The sequence below is a fragment of the Amphiprion ocellaris genome, chromosome 5 (assembly GCF_022539595.1).
Source record: "Amphiprion ocellaris isolate individual 3 ecotype Okinawa chromosome 5, ASM2253959v1, whole genome shotgun sequence".
NCBI classification, from domain to species: Eukaryota; Metazoa; Chordata; class Actinopteri; family Pomacentridae; genus Amphiprion; species Amphiprion ocellaris.
This window is the reverse complement of record NC_072770.1, coordinates 39,049,451-39,068,994: the sequence shown is the minus strand read 5'-3', so window position 1 is coordinate 39,068,994 and position 19,544 is coordinate 39,049,451. Positions and strand designations below refer to the sequence as shown.

At 35.4% G+C, this 19,544-nt stretch overlaps 1 protein-coding gene and 1 long non-coding RNA gene across 2 annotated transcripts in view; one reads left to right on the top strand and one right to left on the bottom strand.

The window, feature by feature from the left end:
• si:dkey-49n23.1 (semaphorin-3D) overlaps window positions 1–19,544 on the bottom strand; it is an 82,502-nt gene that overhangs the window by 35,668 nt on the left and 27,290 nt on the right. Inside the window, exon 2 of the mRNA XM_055010744.1 lies at window positions 15,201–15,393. Within this exon, the coding sequence (XP_054866719.1) occupies window positions 15,201–15,318 (118 nt within the window). The 5' untranslated portion in view covers window positions 15,319–15,393. The remainder of the gene's footprint in view (window positions 1–15,200; window positions 15,394–19,544) is intronic.
• LOC129348955 (uncharacterized) lies at window positions 1,934–15,220 on the top strand. The gene is made up of 3 exons (XR_008601730.1): window positions 1,934–2,484; window positions 11,700–11,956; window positions 15,071–15,220. It is a non-coding gene; the product is annotated as an uncharacterized LOC129348955 (long non-coding RNA).

Sequence of the window (19,544 nt, the reverse complement as noted above, 5' to 3'; positions counted from 1 at the left end):
AATAGTTAGCTAAAATTAATAAATTATTAGATAAAAGTAATACTTAGCTAAAAGTAATAGTTAGCTAAAACTAATACATTATTAGCTGAAGGTAATAGTTAGCTAAAAGTAATAGTTAGCTAAAACTAATACATTATTAGCTGAAGGTAATAGTTAGCTAAAAGTAATAGTTAGCTAAAACTAATACATTATTAGCTAAAAGTAATAGCTAGCTAAAAGTAATAGTTAGCTAACAATAATAAATTATTAGCTAAAAGTAATACTTAGCTAAAAGTAATAGTTAGCTAAAACTAATACATTATTAGCTGAAGGTAATAGTTAGCTAAAAGTAATAGTTAGCTAAAACTAATACATTATTAGCTGAAGGTAACAGTTAGCTAAAAGTAATAGCTAAAACTAATACATTATTAGCTGAAGGTAATAGTTAGCTAAAAGTAATAGTTAGCTAAAACTAACACATTATTAGCTGAAGGTAATAGTTAGCTAAAAGTAACAGTTAGCTAAAACTAATACATTATTAGCTAAAAGTAATAGCTAGTTAAAAGTAATAGTTAGCTAACATTAATAAATTATTAGCTAAAATAGCTAGCTAAAAGTAATAGTTAGCTAATATTAATAAATTATTAGCTAAAAGTAATAGTTAGCTAAAAGTAATAGCTAAAACTAATATATTATTAGCTGAAGGTAATAGCTAAAAGTAATAGTTAGCTAAAACTAATACATTATTAGCTAAAAGTAATAGCTAGCTAAAAGTAATAGTTAGCTAACATTAATAAATTATTAGCTAAAAGTAATACGTAGCTAAAAGTAATAGCTAAAACTAATACATTATTAGCTGAAGGTAATAGTTAGCTAAAAGTAATAGTTAGCTAAAACTAATACATTATTAGCTGAAGGTAATAGTTAGCTAAAAGTAATAGCTAAAACTAATACATTATTAGTTGAAGGTAATAGTTAGCTAAAAGTAATAGTTAGCTAAAACTAATACATTATTAGCTGAAGGTAATAGTTAGCTAAAAGTAATAGTTAGCTAAAACTAATACATTATTAGCTAAAAGTAATAGCTAGCTAAAAGTAATAGTTAGCTAACAATAATAAATTATTAGCTAAAAGTAATACTTAGCTAAAAGTAATAGTTAGCTAAAACTAATACATTATTAGCTGAAGGTAATAGTTAGCTAAAAGTAATAGTTAGTGTTGTGAAGCACGGAGATATGGGATCCCAGAATCAGTCATTTATAAGGGCTGACTGTGATCTCATAGTAGGGGGTGTTGAGAAACATGGAGGTATGAGATCCCAGAATCAGCCACAAAGGGGAGACTCTGGCAGAATAACAGCTAAATAAGGGAACATTGTGATATTATAACCTGTGATTTATAACTGATTCATGCTATAACCTAATAAATGTGTTAAAGCTAACTCAGATACCTATTTTTATAATCTTTGTTTAAGAAGTAACTAAGTCAGAACAGCAACTCACTGTGAAAAGTGATGTTTTGGTTACCAGGGAAACTGATGTTTTTGATATGACAAATATGAGGAACTAATGTTTTATTGAATGGAAATGCTTTTAAGAGTTTTGATTACTATGAAACTGAGATGTTTTAGAAAGAGTCTTGATTACTGTTAAAACTAAGGTTTTTAACTTAGTAATGAAGTGAGAAGTCAAGAGCTAAGGTGAACTGGGGTCAAGTGTTCACAGTAAAGGTTATTAACCTCGAGGTAGACGTCAAGGATTTTTGTGAGTCTGACATCTGTTTCCTGACCGGAGGCCTGCTCTGAGCTGCAGATGGAACAAATACATTAATAGAGAAGTGAGACTGAGTGGAAGGGTCCAAACAGTCCAAACAGTTAGTTTCAGTTCCTCAAACATGGAGGAGTCTTAGGATGAGTTGGGGGGGGAAGCTGGCGAGACAGTCCAGAGTGGATGGTTTTAGTTCCTCCAGAGCACGCAGAGGCCATGAGGTCAGTGGATGGAAGCAGTGCACGAGTAAGGAGGGGGATGGATGCTGTCATCATGTATGTTAATTAAGGGTGCAGTCATTGCATATGCAAAAGGTTCAGTTGTTGTATAAATTGCACTGGATCGAGACACGAGTTGGGAGAGTTACGAGGTAGTCGCTGGATGCAAGCCAGGCAGCAATGTTCTGAGCATGGGGGATTTTACCACGTAACTTGGAAGAGAATTCAACATGATCTGTAAAGGAATAACTTTTCCACGGGAATTATGGATTTAAGGAGTGCTCTTTCTGCACTGTTGGAGGATTACAAAAGACTGTGATCTAAAAATAACGCTGACTGAAGGAATATTACTGAACTCTATAATTTCCAAAAGGATTAACACCAGAGTGGATTATAACAAAGTTTTTATTGGGCCAAACAACATAAAGGATCCAAGCAGATCTAAATGGGGACTGAACTCTCTCTCCACCTCCTCCCTGGAGCAGAGCCCAGCTGGGCGTCGGTCTTCAGGTGAGCAGCAGGTGAGGCCACACCGTCTGCTCTCCCCCTCCAAATTACATAGTTTGGGTGATTATTGCTCTTCTTAGATAAAAGCATAGTTCCAGTTAGGGGTCATATTAGAGGATTGTTATAAGAATTAATGTTTAATTGGTTGTCTGATGATTTATGGGCTATTGCTATTTTCCTGCTTAAATTTTATAATAAAACATTTATCCTGCAATTAAAGTTAACAGATTGGAAATTCTATTTATTTTTATCATGATAATGAATTAATCACATATATCTTCTCAGTTTGTAAAAAGTCAGGTTACTGTGTGCATTACATCTAAAACTGGTTCTGTCAGATTACCTATTCTTTGGGGCCGAGGGTGGCCTTTTTTAAACTTATCCTTGGGGTTATCCATTCCTTAACCTCTAAATTTAAACCTAGCAACTTACCAAGTGCAGAATCCGATGAGAGAAAAGCTGCCATTAACAGACGTGACTGGTAATTAATTTGACCATTCGAAAGTGGCTACTCAGTTGAGTTAGTTATCAGAGGAAGCAGGATAGGCGTCTGGATGGAGGCAGTTAGGAGCTAGGCGAATTTTCTCGCTTACCAGCTTAAAAACGTTCCTCAGATCTCATCTGGGTTGACCCATATGGGCTACGGGAACCGGACCCGTTAGATGGAGAGCTGGTCCAGTAATCCTCTGATAGTAAATTAATTTAATTGATTGATTTAGGAGGTTACTGGCCCTAGGATTCATCATTAGCTAAAACTAATACATTATTAGCTGAAGGTAACAGTTACCTAAAAGTAATAGCTAAAACTAATACATTATTAGCTGAAGGTAATAGTTAGCTAAAAGTAATAGTTAGCTTAAACTAATACATTATTAGCTGAAGGTAATAGTTAGCTAAAAGTAACAGTTAGCTAAAACTAATACATTATTAGCTAAAAGTAATAGCTAGTTAAAAGTAATAGTTAGCTAACATTAATAAATTATTAGCTAAAATAGCTAGCTAAAAGTAATAGTTAGCTAATATTAATAAATTATTAGCTAAAAGTAATAGTTAGCTAAAAGTAATAGCTAAAACTAATATATTATTAGCTGAAGGTAATAGCTAAAAGTAATAGCTAAAACTAATACATTATTAGCTAAAAGTAATAGCTAGCTAAAAGTAATAGTTAGCTAACATTAATAAATTATTAGCTAAAAGTAATACTTAGCTAAAAGTAATAGCTAAAACTAATACATTATTAGCTGAAGGTAATAGTTAGCTAAAAGTAATAGTTAGCTAAAACTAATACATTATTAGCTGAAGGTAATAGTTAGCTAAAAGTAACAGTTAGCTAAAACTAATACATTATTAGCTAAAAGTAATAGCTAGTTAAAAGTAATAGTTAGCTAACAATAAATTATTAGCTAAAATAGCTAGCTAAAAGTAATAGCTAAAACTAATACATTATTAGCTGAAGGTAATAGCTAAAAGTAATAGTTAGCTAAAACTAATACATTATTAGCTGAAGGTAATAGTTAGCTAAAAGTAATAGCTAAAACTAATACATTATTAGCTGAAGGTAATAGTTAGCTAAAAGTAATAGTTAGCTAAAACTAATACATTATTATCTGAAGGTAATAGCTAAAAGTAATAGTTAGCTAAAACTAATACATTATTAGCTAAAAGTAATAGCTAGCTAAAAGTAATCGTTAGCTAACATTAATAAATTATTAGCTAAAAGTAATAGCTAGCTAAAAGTAATAGTTAGCTAATATTAATAATTAGCTAAAAGTAATAGTTAGCTAAAAGTAATAGTTAGCTAAAAGTAATAGCTAAAACTAATACATTATTAGCTGAAGGTAATAGTTAGCTAAAAGTAATAGTTAGCTAATATTAATAAATTATTAGCTAAAATTAATAGCTAGCTACAAGTAATAGCTAAAACTAATACATTATTAGCTGAAGGTAATAGCTAAAAGTAATAGTTAGCTAATATTAATAAATTATTAGCTAAGAGTAATAGCTAGCTAAAAGTAATAGCTAGCTAAAAGTAATAGCTTAAAGTAACAGATGGCTAAAAGTAATTGATAAAAATAACAAATGATTAGGTAAAAGTAATTGATAAAAATAACAAACTATTAGTTAAAATAATAGTAAGCTAAAGATAATAATTAGCTTAAAGTAACAGATGGCTAAAAGTAATAGTTAGCTAAAAATAATGATTTTAATGAAATTTAATGAAAAATAATGAAGCAAATGATTTGAGACAGAAACAGCTGCATGTAAGTCAAAAGTACGAAGCCTAAACTACCTCAGATCATTTAACTCCGAAATAAACTATATTTTTACAGTTCAGCTTCATTTTTAACTCCTCTGATCTAAACTTATTCAGCTTTAGAGTCCAGATCCACAAGTTTTCCTAAAATTCCCCCACAGAGGCTCTGAGAAATGTGGTTTTCCAGCAGAAACTGAAGCTGAGGAAGCAGCTGCTTCATGTTCTGTAGAATGAAACCAGTAAATGATTTTTGTCCTGCAGATAATCTGACGTCTCTTAAAGCTTCACTCCTCTAACGTCCAGATGTTTATGTTGAATCATTTGTCTGCAGGAATCTGAGCCGTCATTTTTCTTTTTTCTCTGAGCGTCTCCGATCTTCCTCTAAAGAGGCTTCAGCTTCACTAAATCACAGCTGAAGAGTTTCTTTCTGAACCTTGAACTGCAGCACTTTAATAAATCCTGTTTTAAATGGAGCTAAAAGAACCTCAGCAGCTTTTATTTCACTGCTCAGGGTCATTTATTTAACCTTAATTTAACCTGTCAGCCTCACAGACACACAGAAACTTCTACTTTCATGTTCTGCTTCATGAATGCCACACTAAAAATCAACAATAGTTAGCTTAAAGTAACAAACAGTCAGCCAAACACAACAAATACTTAAGGAAAAGTCAACAATTAGCTAAAAGCGACAAATAATTAACTTAAAGTAAAAGTTAGCTAACCATCATTACTTATATCTGTTTATATTTTATTTTTACATTTTTATTAGTTTTAGCTAACCATTTAATCCAATACATTAATGTTTTATTATTTATTCATTTTCAGAATAATTTAATTGATTATTTTTAGTAATTTGTTGCTGTTAACTATTTGTAGCTATTTATAATGATAATAATCATTTTAAAAATCTATCATCCTCTGCTGCAGGGGGCCTAAAGGGACTGTTTTAAATAGAGAAGGTTCCTCCTCAGTGCTGATGCTGAGGAACCCAGGAGGTCCTCAAGGTCCTCCTACTACCAACAATGTGAGGCGTAAAAATGGCTACAACAAGGTTTGTCATCAGGTTACAAAACAATCATCTAAAAAATGAGGCAAATACAACAGAATTATCAGAAAACTGCAGTTATATTTAACCAAAACTACAACAAAAAGAAGAATTTCATAATCATGTGAAATAATGTTTAGTTTCAGAGCAGAAATTATAAACCAGAGACTAGAAGATCAGAGCTTCAAACCTCAAGTTTCAGTGGAATTATGTGTGAATAAACTGAACTAAACAGCAGAAACACATCAAACGTCAGATTAAATCTACGGTTCCTATAAAACCTTCAGGATGAAGCAGCTTCTTCTGTTCTTACAGAAGCTTCTCTAAATAAAACTCTGATCTCCCCGAAGATCTTCTGAGTCCATTTCCAGAAGTCAAATGTTCCCAAAACGTTCATTCAGATGAGACAGAAGCACAGAAAAGTTCAGCGTCTGCAGCAGATTTGGGACAAAGTTGAAGCAAAGACGCTGAAAAATGTCAAAATAAATCTGAAAGTTTTCTCAGATTTCAGTGAGATTAATACGAAGTAGAGATAATTAATATTATTAATATGTTGATTAATTTTCTTTAATAACCAGATTTCCTTCATTAAACTTCCATATTCAGAGACGTTTGATGCATCATTTGACTTTATTCTGCACAAAATCCTGTTTTATAGCAGAAATATTAAGAGGAATCTAAAAATTCCAGTTTTTCCAACTTAAAATGTGAAAAAATACAAGTTTACTGCATAAACTGCAAAAACACATTCATCTGTGTTTATATTAATCATAGTTTTCCAGGTTTCTTTCAGACAATTCTACTAGAAAACGTTGCTGTAAATTTCCAGTGAAACCTCAGAGACAAATATTTACTTTCACTTTCATTCTGGATTTATTTTTCTTTATTTTATCTGAATCATCATCAGCCTTTAATCCGCTTCTATTTGCTTCTATTTAACTTTCATCTGAACTTTTCTTTGCTTCTTTATTTTATAATTCTTTCATCCTCTGAACCCTAAAACCTGCAGGGAGATTTAAAAGGTTTGTTGTTCTTATAAAACCACTAAAATTATTTCATTTATCAGAGACAGGAACTGTAAAAAAAAAAAAAAAAAAAAAAAAAAAAAAAAAAAATAGCCAGATTAACAAATCCAGGAAATATTTCACCGAAAAACTGCTTTAAAATCGCTTTATTCTAGGTGTCTTAATTTAAAAATCCTCCAAAAATGGACAGTTTACTGTAACAAGATTCTGTAAAAAAAGAAAAAATTCTGCTCTTCTTGGAGCAAATTCTGAATTATTAGTGACTCGGCTGCGACCAACAGTCAGGTGACAAAAATTCAGCCAAATTTTCAGCTGAACTGCAGGCAGTGTTTCCACAGACAAGGATTTTGTGTCTCTTTGTGGTCATTTTGTGTTTCTTTGTGGTTATTTTGTGTCTCTTTTATGCGTTTGCATGGTTGTATTTGTTTAATTTAACCCATTTTTAACTTGATTTTGTTCGATTTTACTGGAATTAAATCTTGTTGCACAGAAATCCTGCAGCTCAGAGTAACTAAATGCATTTATTTTGAGGCTTTTAATTGGATTTTACTTGATTATTTCCAATTTAAAACGCAGAAAAATGTAATTTTACAGCATTTAATCAACATGTAAACTGGTTAAAATCTTATTATAGAGACTCTCTGTGACTCTGTGGGTTTTAAAAACGAATTAATTTTCCTTTATTTCTTTATTAATGAGCCCTCAGAGACTTCCTGTCTCCTCAAACAGACACTGATGGAATATTTATGGTTTTATTCTCATGTTTTACTGTTTATGTGAAGAAGAAGAAGCGACATGGAGGCCGATGAACTTTTACATTCCATCAGTTCCTCCGTCTGTTCATTAACTGCCTGCACTAATACACAGTATTTCTATATTTATATCTAAATACAGATTATTTAGAGCTCTGGTTCTTTATGTGACAGTTTCTGGGTCACCAGGAAGGACGATTTAGTTTGAGTCAGAAGAAAAACTAAGAGAGAACTGGCAAAAAACGGAATAAAAAACAACAGACATATTACCAATGTATTAAGAGACAAATCGTTCACACAAATAACAGATAATTAGACTTTTATTTGTTTCAGTGAGTTTTTTCTCTAGACTCAAAACGTCCTAAAATGTTGGAATTTAACAGGATTAACTTTAAAGTCTCGTTATTTTGTTGAATTAATATAAAATTATTCTAGAAAATGTTCAAAATAGCAGAAAATATTACAGAAAAATCAGGACGGAGGAGCAGTTTGGAGATTTTTATACATTTGAGCAACTCTTTCAAAATAAAAGTTTTGAAAAATGTGGTTAGTTGAAAGTTGTGAGGCTGTTTTAAAAAAGTAAGAGAGAATTTCTTTGTGTCATTTTGTGTCTTTTTGTGGTTGTTTTGTGTCTGTGTTTATTTGTGGTCATTTTGTGTCTGTTTGTGGTTGTTTTGTGTCTTTTTGTGGTTGTTTTGTGTGTCTTTGTGATTGTGTTGCTTCTTTTTGAGATAGTTTAGTCACTTCTGTCGGTGTTATGTCGTGTGTTTTTGTCTCTTTGGTGTTGTTTTTCAGCATTTTGTGGTTGTTTTGTCATTTTGTGTCTCTTTGTGGTTGTTCTACATCCTGTTGTGGGTGTTTTGTGTTTGGCTGTTTGTCTCTCTGGTGTCATTTTCAATTGTTTTGTGGTCGTTTTGTATCTATGTAGTTGTTTTGTGTATCTTTGCAGCTGTTTTGAGTGATTTTGTGTGTCTTTGAGGTCACTTTTTATCTTTCCACGTGGTCATTATATATGTTGTGTTTTTTAAATTGATTTTGTGTCTCTGATTGCATCTTTTTGTGTGTTTTTTTTCTCTCATTGACCATAAAAAACAAGAAACAACCACAAGTTCCAGTTTGGATTCAGCCTGCAGGTTTCCCAAAACTTAAAGCTGACAGTGTGAGAAAAACTGAAGTGTAGAATGACCTCCCTCCAGGTGTGTGTGTGTGTGTGTGTGTGTGTGTGTGTGTGTGTGTGTGTGTGTGTGTGTGTGTGTGTGTGTGTGTGTGTGTGTGTCTGCTATCAGCACATGGATCCCATTAAGCTACGAGCTTTAATCTGCTCTTATCTGTTTCTTATCTGGGAACAAGTTAAAGATCGACGGCTCTGTCAGCTGCCAGCGCCGACGAGAACCAGCAGCAACCTCTGTGTGTGTGTGTGTGTGTGTGTGTGTGTGTGTGTGTGTGTGTGTGTGTGTGTGTGTGTGTGTGTGTGTGTGTGTGTGTGTGTGTGTGTGTGTGTGTGTCTATACATTAAAGCACACACCGTCTCCATCAGCTGAACAACAAACCAAAATACTCATCCATCAGAAACCTGTTTGCAGCATCCATCCCTGCATAACATTACAGCTGCATCAGTCTGACTGGAAAATAGTTCAATAGAGCAAATATTTGTCCAAAATGACACCAGATTTGTCTAAAATTCTAAAAATATGTCCAAAATCACAAAAAATGTCCAAATACCCTAAAGTATCTCCAAAATGATTCTGAAATATATCCAATGTGATAAATATTTGTCAAATATGACCTAAAATTAGCCCAGAATGACATTTCAGATGTCTAAAATGATAAACAGAAACTCCAAAATGGCTGAAAATGTCTCTAAAATGACAAAAAAAGAGTGAAAAATACATAAAATTTGTCCGAAATCATGAAAGTATGAACAAAATTTGATGAAGCTTGTACAGAATTATTCAAAATTTGACAAAAATGATGTTAAAAATGATTTAAAATCTGTCTAGAATGACTCAAAAACTACTTAAAATTTCTCCAGAAATATGAAAAAAAAAATGTCCAGAATCACTCAAAACTTGTTCAGAATGATTCAAGAAAATGTCCAGATTTTTAGATGTTTTTCCTTCTAAATGTCATGGTTCTATCTGCTGGACTGATGAAGTTCTGAGGTTCAGAAATGATGGAAAAAGTCCCTTAAAAAGTTATAAATCTGGATCCACCTCTATGGAGTTGAAGGACCTGGAATGTTCTAAGTGAGACTAAACTTAAAGACTGGAAGCAGGAAAGGAGAACGCACCCTGGAGAAAGTTCTAGAGTAGATCTACCGTCAACTGGAGAAAGTTCTAGAGTAGATCTACTGACACCTGGAGAAAGGTCTAGAGTAGACCTACTGACACCTGGAGAAAGTTCTAGAGTAGACCTACTGACACCTGGAGAAAGTTCTAGAGTAGACCTACTGACACCTGGAGAAAGTTCTAGAGTAGACCTACTGACACCTGGAGAAAGTTCTAGAGTAGACCTACCCACAACTGGAGAAAGTTCTAGAGCAGACCTACTGACAACTGGAGAAAGTTCTAGAGTAGACCTACTGACACCTGGAGAAAGTTCTAGAGTAGACCTACCCACAACTGGAGAAAGTTCTAGAGCAGACCTACTGACAACTGGAGAAAGTTCTAGAGTAGACCTACTGACACCTGGAGAAAGTTCTAGAGTAGACCTACCCACAACTGGAGAAAGTTCTAGAGCAGACCTACCCACAACTGGAGAAAGTTCTAGATTAGACCTACTGACAACTGGACAGTTGTCAGTAGGTCTAATCTAGAACGTTCCCCAGGGGACGTTCTCCTCTATGGACATGAAGGACCTGGAACTCTGGAGATATTCCCAGTATGAAGGTAGAACTCTGATCATTGATAAAGTTCTTACAGATGAAGAACCAGAAGGTTCTCTGGTCTATAAATGAAGTGAAACTCTCAGAGTGACGTCATCTCGGCTCTAAGTTCCTCCTCCGACCTTCTGAACTCTTCCCTCCGTCGCTGCTCTGCTTCCTCTCAGGTGTCTGACAGATTCATTAACCTCAGGAAGCCCTTGTGGTGAAGAGTCATCCTCTCCCTGGTTCCTCCCCCGGTTCCTCCCCCTGGTTCCTCCCCCACACCGACCTCCTTTACCTCCCTCTAAAAACCTCCATTCTCACTTATTTTCAACGGTCCCTGAACTCATCACCTGTCATGGAAGAACCATGTCTGAGCTTTAAAATGCACTGTTTCATTAAAATCACTTCGTCTCATTTAGAAATCTGTAACAAACAGAATTTTTGGAGCAGTTAGTTTCTGTAAAAATGTAAACATTCTGTTCTCTTGACTGAACCAATGAATGACTCAGCTGCGCCCAACAGTCATTAAACAAAAAAATCTGAGTTTTCAGCTGAACTGCAGGCAGTGTTTCCACAGAGCAGCGAAAAATCAAATATAAACATTAAAACATCTGTAATATGTACACACGTTAACTTTTTTAAAAAGAAAAAACCAAAATGACAGAATTCATCAGAGACAGAAACTGTAAAAGCAGAAATAAGTGTTGGATTTTCTAGTTCTGTCGGAAAAAGTTCAAAAATCTGTCAGAAATCAAAGCTTTGCATTAATTCTTACCTTGGTTTGTGTTTTATTTGGGTGTTTTTTGTCACTTTTTGTCAGTTTTGTGTAAATGTTTGTCAGCTTTCTATGTTTTTTTGTTGTTGTTTTTAGGTTTAATTTTGGTAGTTTTGGTCATTTTTGGACAGTTTTGTGTCCATTTTTGGTTAATTTGTGTTTAATTTGGGCATTTATTGTCTCTTTTTGTCAACTTTGTTTAAATTGTTGTCAGATTGATGCCGATTTCTGTCAGTTTTGTGTGTTTTTGTTTTGTGTTTAATTTTAGTAGTTTTTACACAGATATGTACAGCTGTCAGAGGATAACTGGAGATTTGTTCATCAGATTGTGTTTTTATATGAGTCTGAGTTGCAGCTACAACAACACAACGCTGGGAGAGTGTGTGTGTGTGTGTGTGTGTGTGTGTGTGTGTGTGTGTGTGTGTGTGTGTGTGTGTGTGTGTGTGTGTGTGAGATTTTCCGTCCTGTCGCCCTCCATGAGCTCATGAGTGTTTTTGTTGGATTTATTCCAGACGAATGTCAAACCAGAAAAACTAACAGCAGGAAAAGTTCAACCGAAAACACACAAAGATGATCCTCAGTACACAAAACCAGACACACAACTAATCAGACACACAGTGATCCAGACACATGAAGAAAAATCGTCAAAATATGAAGAAATCAGTTTTAAAGTCATCATGAGATTTCCTCCAGAATCAGATCCTGTCAGGAGGAAAATAAATAAAAAGGAGTCACTGCTCTCAAGACTGGATCCATGGAAACCAGCTGGGTAGGTTCTGTCTTTTTTTGTCAGTTTTTTGTTTCTTTTGGGTCTATTTTTGGTTGTTTTGTGTTATATTTTGTCGGTTTTGTGTCTATTTTTGGGTGTTTTGTGTTAATCACTATTTGCCATCTTTGTTTCTATTTCTCTCAGTCTTCTGTCTATTTTTGTCTGTTTTTGTCATTTTTTGGCTGTTTTGTGTCTATTTTTGGGTGTTTTGTGTTAATTTGGGTAGTTTTAATCACTATTTGCCATCTTTGTTTCTATTTCTCTCAGTCTTCTGTCTATTTTTGTCAGTTTTCTGGGTAGTTCTGCGTCCATTTTTAGTAGTTTTTCCTCTGTTTTGGCTGCTTTTTTAGAAACAGATTCCATTTTAAATGTTCATAGTTGATGTTAAAAACTCAGAGCCGGTGGAGCAGAAGAACTCTTATGATTTGATAGAAGTCTGGAGATCAGTGAGAACATATCTGAGTGTGTTTGTGTGTTTGTTGTGTGTTGCCTGAAGCTGCTGTCTGAGTATCTGACTAATAAAACTTTAATGACAAACAAATGCAGCCAGAAAACTTCATTAAATGGAGTTCACTGCTTCAGTTTACAGCCGGGAAAACCACCGACACGCTACTGTTAATAATACACAATAACACACACAATAACACACCCAGACACACGCTACATATCAGCGGTATGACGTCATGAGATTTCCTCCAGAATCAGATCCTGTCAGGAGGAAAATAGATGAAAAGGAGTCACTGCTCTGAAGACTTTTTGTCCCTTTTTGTCAGCTTTGTGTCTATTTTTGCTTGTTGTGGATTTAATTTGGGTATTTTCAGTCACTTTTTATTCTATTTTTTTTTAATGGAACATTGGTTGCACTTGAAGAACCTCAGCATGATTAAAAATCACAACATTTTAAGGCTGTTTTTACCAAACAGGAGCAACACAAAGTTTAAGACAAACTGAATAAACACAGAATTAAATGTTTTACAGTCAGTACAAGGAGGAATGTCTATTTTTGTCACTTTTTGTCAGTTTAGTGTCTATTTTTGGTAGTTTAGTGTTTAATTTGTTCTATTACTGGCTCCTTGGTTTTACTTGAAGAACCTCACTGAGAGTAAAAATCACAATTTTTTAAGGGTGCAACACAAAGTTTAAGACCAAAAATTAACTAAATATAGAATGAAACATATTACAGTCAATCTAAGAAGGAGGGAGGTTAGAATTTTTTATTTATTTATTTATTTTACACGGTTTTAACACCAATATCTAAACTTGTCACAGCAGGTATATTAGATTTTTGGTTTATTTTTCTGCCACAGCTGTTGCTTTAAATGTGCTGCATAAAAAAACGACTCAAAATCCAGCGAATCTCTCCAATAAATACAGTAATTTTGGCGTTTTTTTCTTCATTTTTTTCCCTTGTTCTGTAGAAATGAGATGCTTTTAAATCTGTCTGCAGGTTTTTAGGGTTCGGGAGATTAAAACTGAGTTGATTCTTTAATAATAAACAGATTAATTAGAGTTTAGATCTGCATGTTGTTACGTTCTGGTCTGTTTAATCGTCCATCAGTCAGAATATCTGGACTTTTCCTCCCTCGAATCAAAGACGTCGCTCTCCTCCTCAGATTATCCTGAAACCTTCCAGACACAAGAAGCCGATTGTTCAGAACAAAACAGTCGCTGCCGCATTCATTCATTCACTCATTCTATTCATTCAATCATTCATTCATTCATTCGTCCATTGAGCTGCTGCTCAAACATCTCAGTAACGTTGACACAGTGAATGAATGAAGCCTGAACTGCTGCTGGTCAGAAACAGTTTCCAGGAGGAAGAAAGGAAACAAACTGGTGTTAAAGTGATTTTACTGGGATTTTATGGACATTAAGTGTTCACAAAGTGCTCCTTTATCCATTTAATGTCAATTATTTCTGGCAATTTCCTCGTCAACCCACTAAAACCAGATGAATTATTTACAGTTGAGTCCTCCAGTGTTTGGATATTTTGTTTTCATTGTTTTGGGCTTTTGGCACATTAAATGTCAAATAAAACGCTGACTTTGAGGCTAAAGTGCTGATTTTTAGCAATGAAACGGTCATTTTAAAATGCTGCTTGAAACAAACAGACAACAGCTGAGTTACACCATTTTTACTGTATTTAGGTCAGCTGAAATATCTTTATCTTACAGATTTTCACCAGTATTTCACAGAAAAAAATCTACTTGTTAAGGATAGAAAAATGGCATGCTAATTATGCTATGCTATATTAGCTTGCTGCAGCAGTAGCTAACAAACAGGCTGACTTTATGTTAGGTAAATAATGTTATGCTATATTAACTTACTAGAGAACCAACTAGCAAATTAGCTTAGTTTAGGTTAAGCTGCTGATGTTATGCGTATTAGATTGCTATAGCACAAGCTAGCTTACTTTTTTAAGCTAATACTGTTATGCTATATTAGCTTGCTGCCCCACTAGCTAACAAATTAGCTGACTTTTTTTTTTAGCCCATGAAAAAATATATCAGTGATAATAAAGTAAAAGCCCCTAAACTGCAAATTAACTGGTAACAATCATTCTGTTTTAAAGGAAAACTTTCCAATCATTTGAATGTGTTAGCAAACATTTCTGTTCCAGTTAACATCAAAGAAACATCAAAACTTTTGAATATACTTAATGTTGAATCTTTTTAGCGCCTTCGAAAGCAAACTTTTAACATAATTAAAATGCAGCTGCTGAGTTATTAGAAGTTCATCCTGTGAGTCAGTGAGTAATCGTTGGGAGCTAATCTGGGGCATCATAGGGGTCTTTTTATTTAATAAATGTAATATAAATCAAGCTACTAAGTTTGACTTCAACCTATTTTTATGAAATAATAATTGTGGTTGTTTTGTGTCACTTTTCTGTAATTCTAAACGTCTCTGTTGTGTTTTTCTGTGTCTTTGTGCGTATTTTTTCTGGATGTTTTTGTCTGGATGTTGGGCAGTTATCTCCTTTCTAAATGTTTATTTTACACCATGTGAAACTGACGTGTTCTTGGTCATAGAAACTCCAGAATTTGTTTTCATTTAAATACGTTGAGTTTATCCTGAAATCAAACTGATGGAGGTTTTTCTCTCTGAGGACTTCAGGTTTCTACGTCTCACTTTAATCATTCAAACAACCGATGTTTAAAAAAGAAGCTCCAGCACGACTACAGGAGGTCCTTCCATCTCCACGTGAACAGCAGCTGTCCATCCAGCTGTTCCAGGTGTTTCCTACCTGAGTGTGAGATCTGCAGCCGAGGCCCCGTCTGGATCCAGGATCTGGACTCTGAGGTCTGCAGCAGCACGAGGAGAACCAGAACCAGAACTTGGAGGGACCTGAAGTCTGGAAGCATCTCTGGAGGATCCTCAGCGACGTGAAGAAGAAGAAGAAGGACGTCCAGAAGATGTCATCACAGCCGAAACTGCAGCTGGAGGAAGAAAAAATTAAAAAACAGCTTGAATGTTGGGTTAGAATCTCAGTATATAGATAATTATACTATTATTTTCAGGCTTTCTGTGAATCCAGACTGAAACATCTCAACAACCACAGAAAACTCTGCTCCTTCATTCATCGATCCCAGAAGATTTATCGTCCGTTTTCCTCTAAATTAAACCAAAATTTAGTAAATAAACATCAAACTGTGTAAAAGGAGACTCGAAACAAACAACAAACAAGATGCAAAACAAAAATGACAAAAAGAGACATGAGTAACTGGACTCAAATGAAAAATTAGACACAAAAGAACACCAAAAAAAAAAAAAAACACAAAACGACTTAAATAAAAAATAATGCAACTAGAAACTACTGTAACTATAAACTCCATAAACTGCAGATGAAGAATATTCAGGACAACCATGGATGAGTGTAACGGGACAAAGTGACAGGTGTTTATTAAAGGAACTTCTATGTTATTTCAGGCAGTTTTGGTGTTTTAGTCCAGTGGTTTCCATCCTGTTTGGCTTGGAGGTCCAATAAGCTGCACCCCAGCGCCCCCTAACCCCCCAGAAGTACACAACGCTACATAAGACTTCACTTACTGAACTGTATTAGCCCTGAAAAAATACTGTTAGCTCAAACCAAGAGTTGTGGTATGACGAGCAGGAGCCAGTTTATGGCTGCAGGAAATCTGGTGAAACTACAGAACATAAGAGTGAAGTTACTGAATATTTGTGTCTTTTCTCCATTACAGCAATTTTAATTTGCAGACGGTCTCTGTTCACTCCTCACAGACACCACACTGCAAAAACTCTAAATCTGTCCAAGTCTATTTGTCTTATTTCTAGTCAAAATGTCTCTTCCCACTGGATTTAAGATAAATTCACTTAACAAGAGACATTTCAGCAGATGGAGGGACTTGTTTTAAGACAATGCATCTGAAATATCTTGATAAGTCAAACAATCTGGAAATTATCTTGTTTGGAGTTGAATTTTACAAGAAAACTCAAAATAAGTTTAACCCTCGTGTCGTCCTGCAGGTCAAATTAACCCGTTTTAAAGTTTGAAAATGTGGAAAAAAAAATATTTTCACAGTGAAATTTCTGATGTCCATATTTTCAACATTTCTGGGAAATCTTTGAACATTTTTTGGTGGAAAAAAAGAAATGTTAAAAATGTTCCTTAAGAACATTCAAAAAAAAAAATCAACCAAAATCCAGAGAATTTCGCTGGATTTTGGTTGATTTTTTTGTGAATGTTCTTAAGAAAATATTAGAAGTTTTACTGATAGATATGGAATCATTTTAGACACAACATGGTCACAAAGAGACACACAACAACCACAAAGAGACACTAAATGACCACAAAGAGACACTAAATGACCACAAAGAGACACAGAATGACCATCTCTTTGTGGTCATTTAGTGTCTCTTTGTGGTCATTTAGTGTCTCTTTGTGGTCATTTAGTGTCTCTTTGTGGTTGTTGTGTGTCTCTTTGTGGTCATTTAGTGTCTCTTTGTGGTCATTTAGTGTCTCTTTGTGGTTGTTGTGTGTCTCTTTGTGGTCATTTAGTGTCTCTTTGTGGTCATTTAGTGTCTCTTTGTGGTCATTTTGTGTCTCTGTGGTTGTTGCGTGTCTCTTTGTGGTCATTTTGTGTCTCTACAGGAGAATTAATCACTAACGACTGAATTTTGTGGAATTAAACATCAGTAATTAAACAATAAAGACTGACCTGAACAATAAAACAACAACATGTTTCACATCAACGTCACAAACACTCGACTCCAGGAAACAACCTCCTCAGAGCCGTCGCCACGGAGACGAATAGACGCCTTCCTCTGATGTGTGTGTTTTTGTGCGTCACACAAATACAGACAGAAACAGACAAACTGAGGAAACCAATTCAACTTGAAGAACAAAACGTAAACGTATAAGAAACGTGCAGCGAGTTTGTGCATCTTTGTGTGTCTTTGTGTGTTGGAGGTTTTTTATGCATGTTTTGTGTCTCTGCAGTCTTTTTGTTATATTTTGTCTCCTTGTGGTCATTTTTTGTTTCTGTTTAGTCTCTTGTCCCTTTGTGGGTCTTTCTATTTCTCTCTGTGGCAGATTTGTCGTCTCCATGTAGTGTTTTTGTGCGTCTGCGGTCATTTTGTATCACTTTGTTGACTTTGTGTGCGGCTCAGAGATAAATATAGAAAGAGAAAAGAAAACTGTTTGAATCACAAAAAGTAAACGGATGAAAAATGTGCACGTGTTTGCACATCATTGTGTGTCTTTGTGTGTCTGTGTCAAGGAAACCAGTGTGTTGACAACAGTCTCTAAATAAATCCCTGAAGGAAACCCACAGTCGGTTTCCTCTGTCTGTCTGTCTGCTGGTTTAATTTGACCCAACAGACATTTAACACAAGAACACACTAATATAAACACACACCAACTGCACACAAACACACACACTGATGATCCGTACACACACACACACACTCCTTCACAGCGACGCTGTAAATGCACCGAGGCGAGGAAGTGGACGTTAGAGGACTAAAATAAAGTGTTTGTGTCATTTGTTGGTTCAGCTGCAGGTCAAAGACGATGTTTAGTTTCTGATTTGAACTTTTTGCTGTAACTTTTAACGAGAATCTTCAGTTTAAATCTGAAAGAAATCATTCAGAAATGAAGCAAACGCACTAAACTGGCAGCCAGTTAATCAATTAAGATTTATCCTCCAAACAGTCGATATTTGTTAAACTACTGGACCCTAAAACCTGCTGACAGGTTTACAGTATCAGTAGCATAAAGTTGACATTGTTCTGGTCGTCCTCGGGGTCTGTGGATGATATTGTTGAGGAAAAAGGTTCCCAGAGTTATCAGGTCACCATCTTTACGGTGTCTTCCTGCTGCTCTGCGGGGGTTTCAGCTAAACAATGAGGAAACACAACAAGCTGCTCCACCTTTAAATGAGGCTCAGTTTTTTAGTTTTTATTGTTCTGGTGTTAATGTCGGCCCAGATGAACAATACGAGGACGTTTAAATTAGAGAAAGATGAAGAGATTCTGCATCCCGCTGACCCTGTAACCCACTAACTCTCCACACGGCTCCTGAAACAGGCTGTTTTCTCTCAGAAACGTCAGCGCTTTGTGTGGAGCTTCCGATGTTAGCGGAGGGAGAAGGTTTGTTTGAATAAGCAGTGAATAAAAAGTCCAAAATGGACTTCCTAAATCTGGAAGAACTGGTTCCAGACACGTCGTGCTTCAAAAGAAAAGATTTCTGTTTAGCGGAAATCAGATTCCGCTGTTTGGTTTTTCAGATTTTCTCTCATCTGGTTCTTCGTCTGATTCAACTCATCTTTATGTGGTTTTCAGTTTGATTGTAAATTAGATTCAGTTCAACCTGGATGATCCCAAGACCTGAAAAGAAAAACCTCCAGAGTTCCAGATCTACAACGATTTACTGAAATTTAATCAAACCAAAACTGATGGAGAAAAGAAAATACAGCGAGAACATTAGAAGTATTTTATAACAAGAAGACATGTGGAGACTCTGAAGTCAACTGGAAGAAGATTCTTTGACCCGATGACACCAGAATCACGTTTTTTATCCATCAGACCAGATTATATGTTGATTGGACACAAAAAATTGCACATCACACCATCTCTACCAAGAAGCATGGTGGTGGCAGCATCATGATGTGAAGCATGGTGGTGGCAGCATCATGATGTGAAGCATGGTGGTGGCAGCATCATGATGTGAAGTACGGTGGTGGCAGCATCATGACGTGAAGCACGGTGGTGGCAGCATCATGATGTGAAGCACGGTGGTGGCAGCATCATGATGTGAAGCACGGTGGTGGCAGCATCAAGATGTGAAGCACGGTGGTGGCAGCATCATGACGTGAAGCACGGTGGTGGCAGCATCATGACGTGAAGCACGGTGGTGGCAGCATCATGACGTGAAGCACGGTGGTGGCAGCATCATGACGTGAAGCACGGTGGTGGCAGCATCATGACGTGAAGCACGGTGGTGGCAGCATCATGATGTGAAGCATGGTGGTATCTTTATTTTCCATCCAGAGAACCTTCCTAAACTGAATATTTTCAGAGTTTCTTCCAGATGTTGATGAAACTTCTCCAACCTGCTGCTCCAGAACCA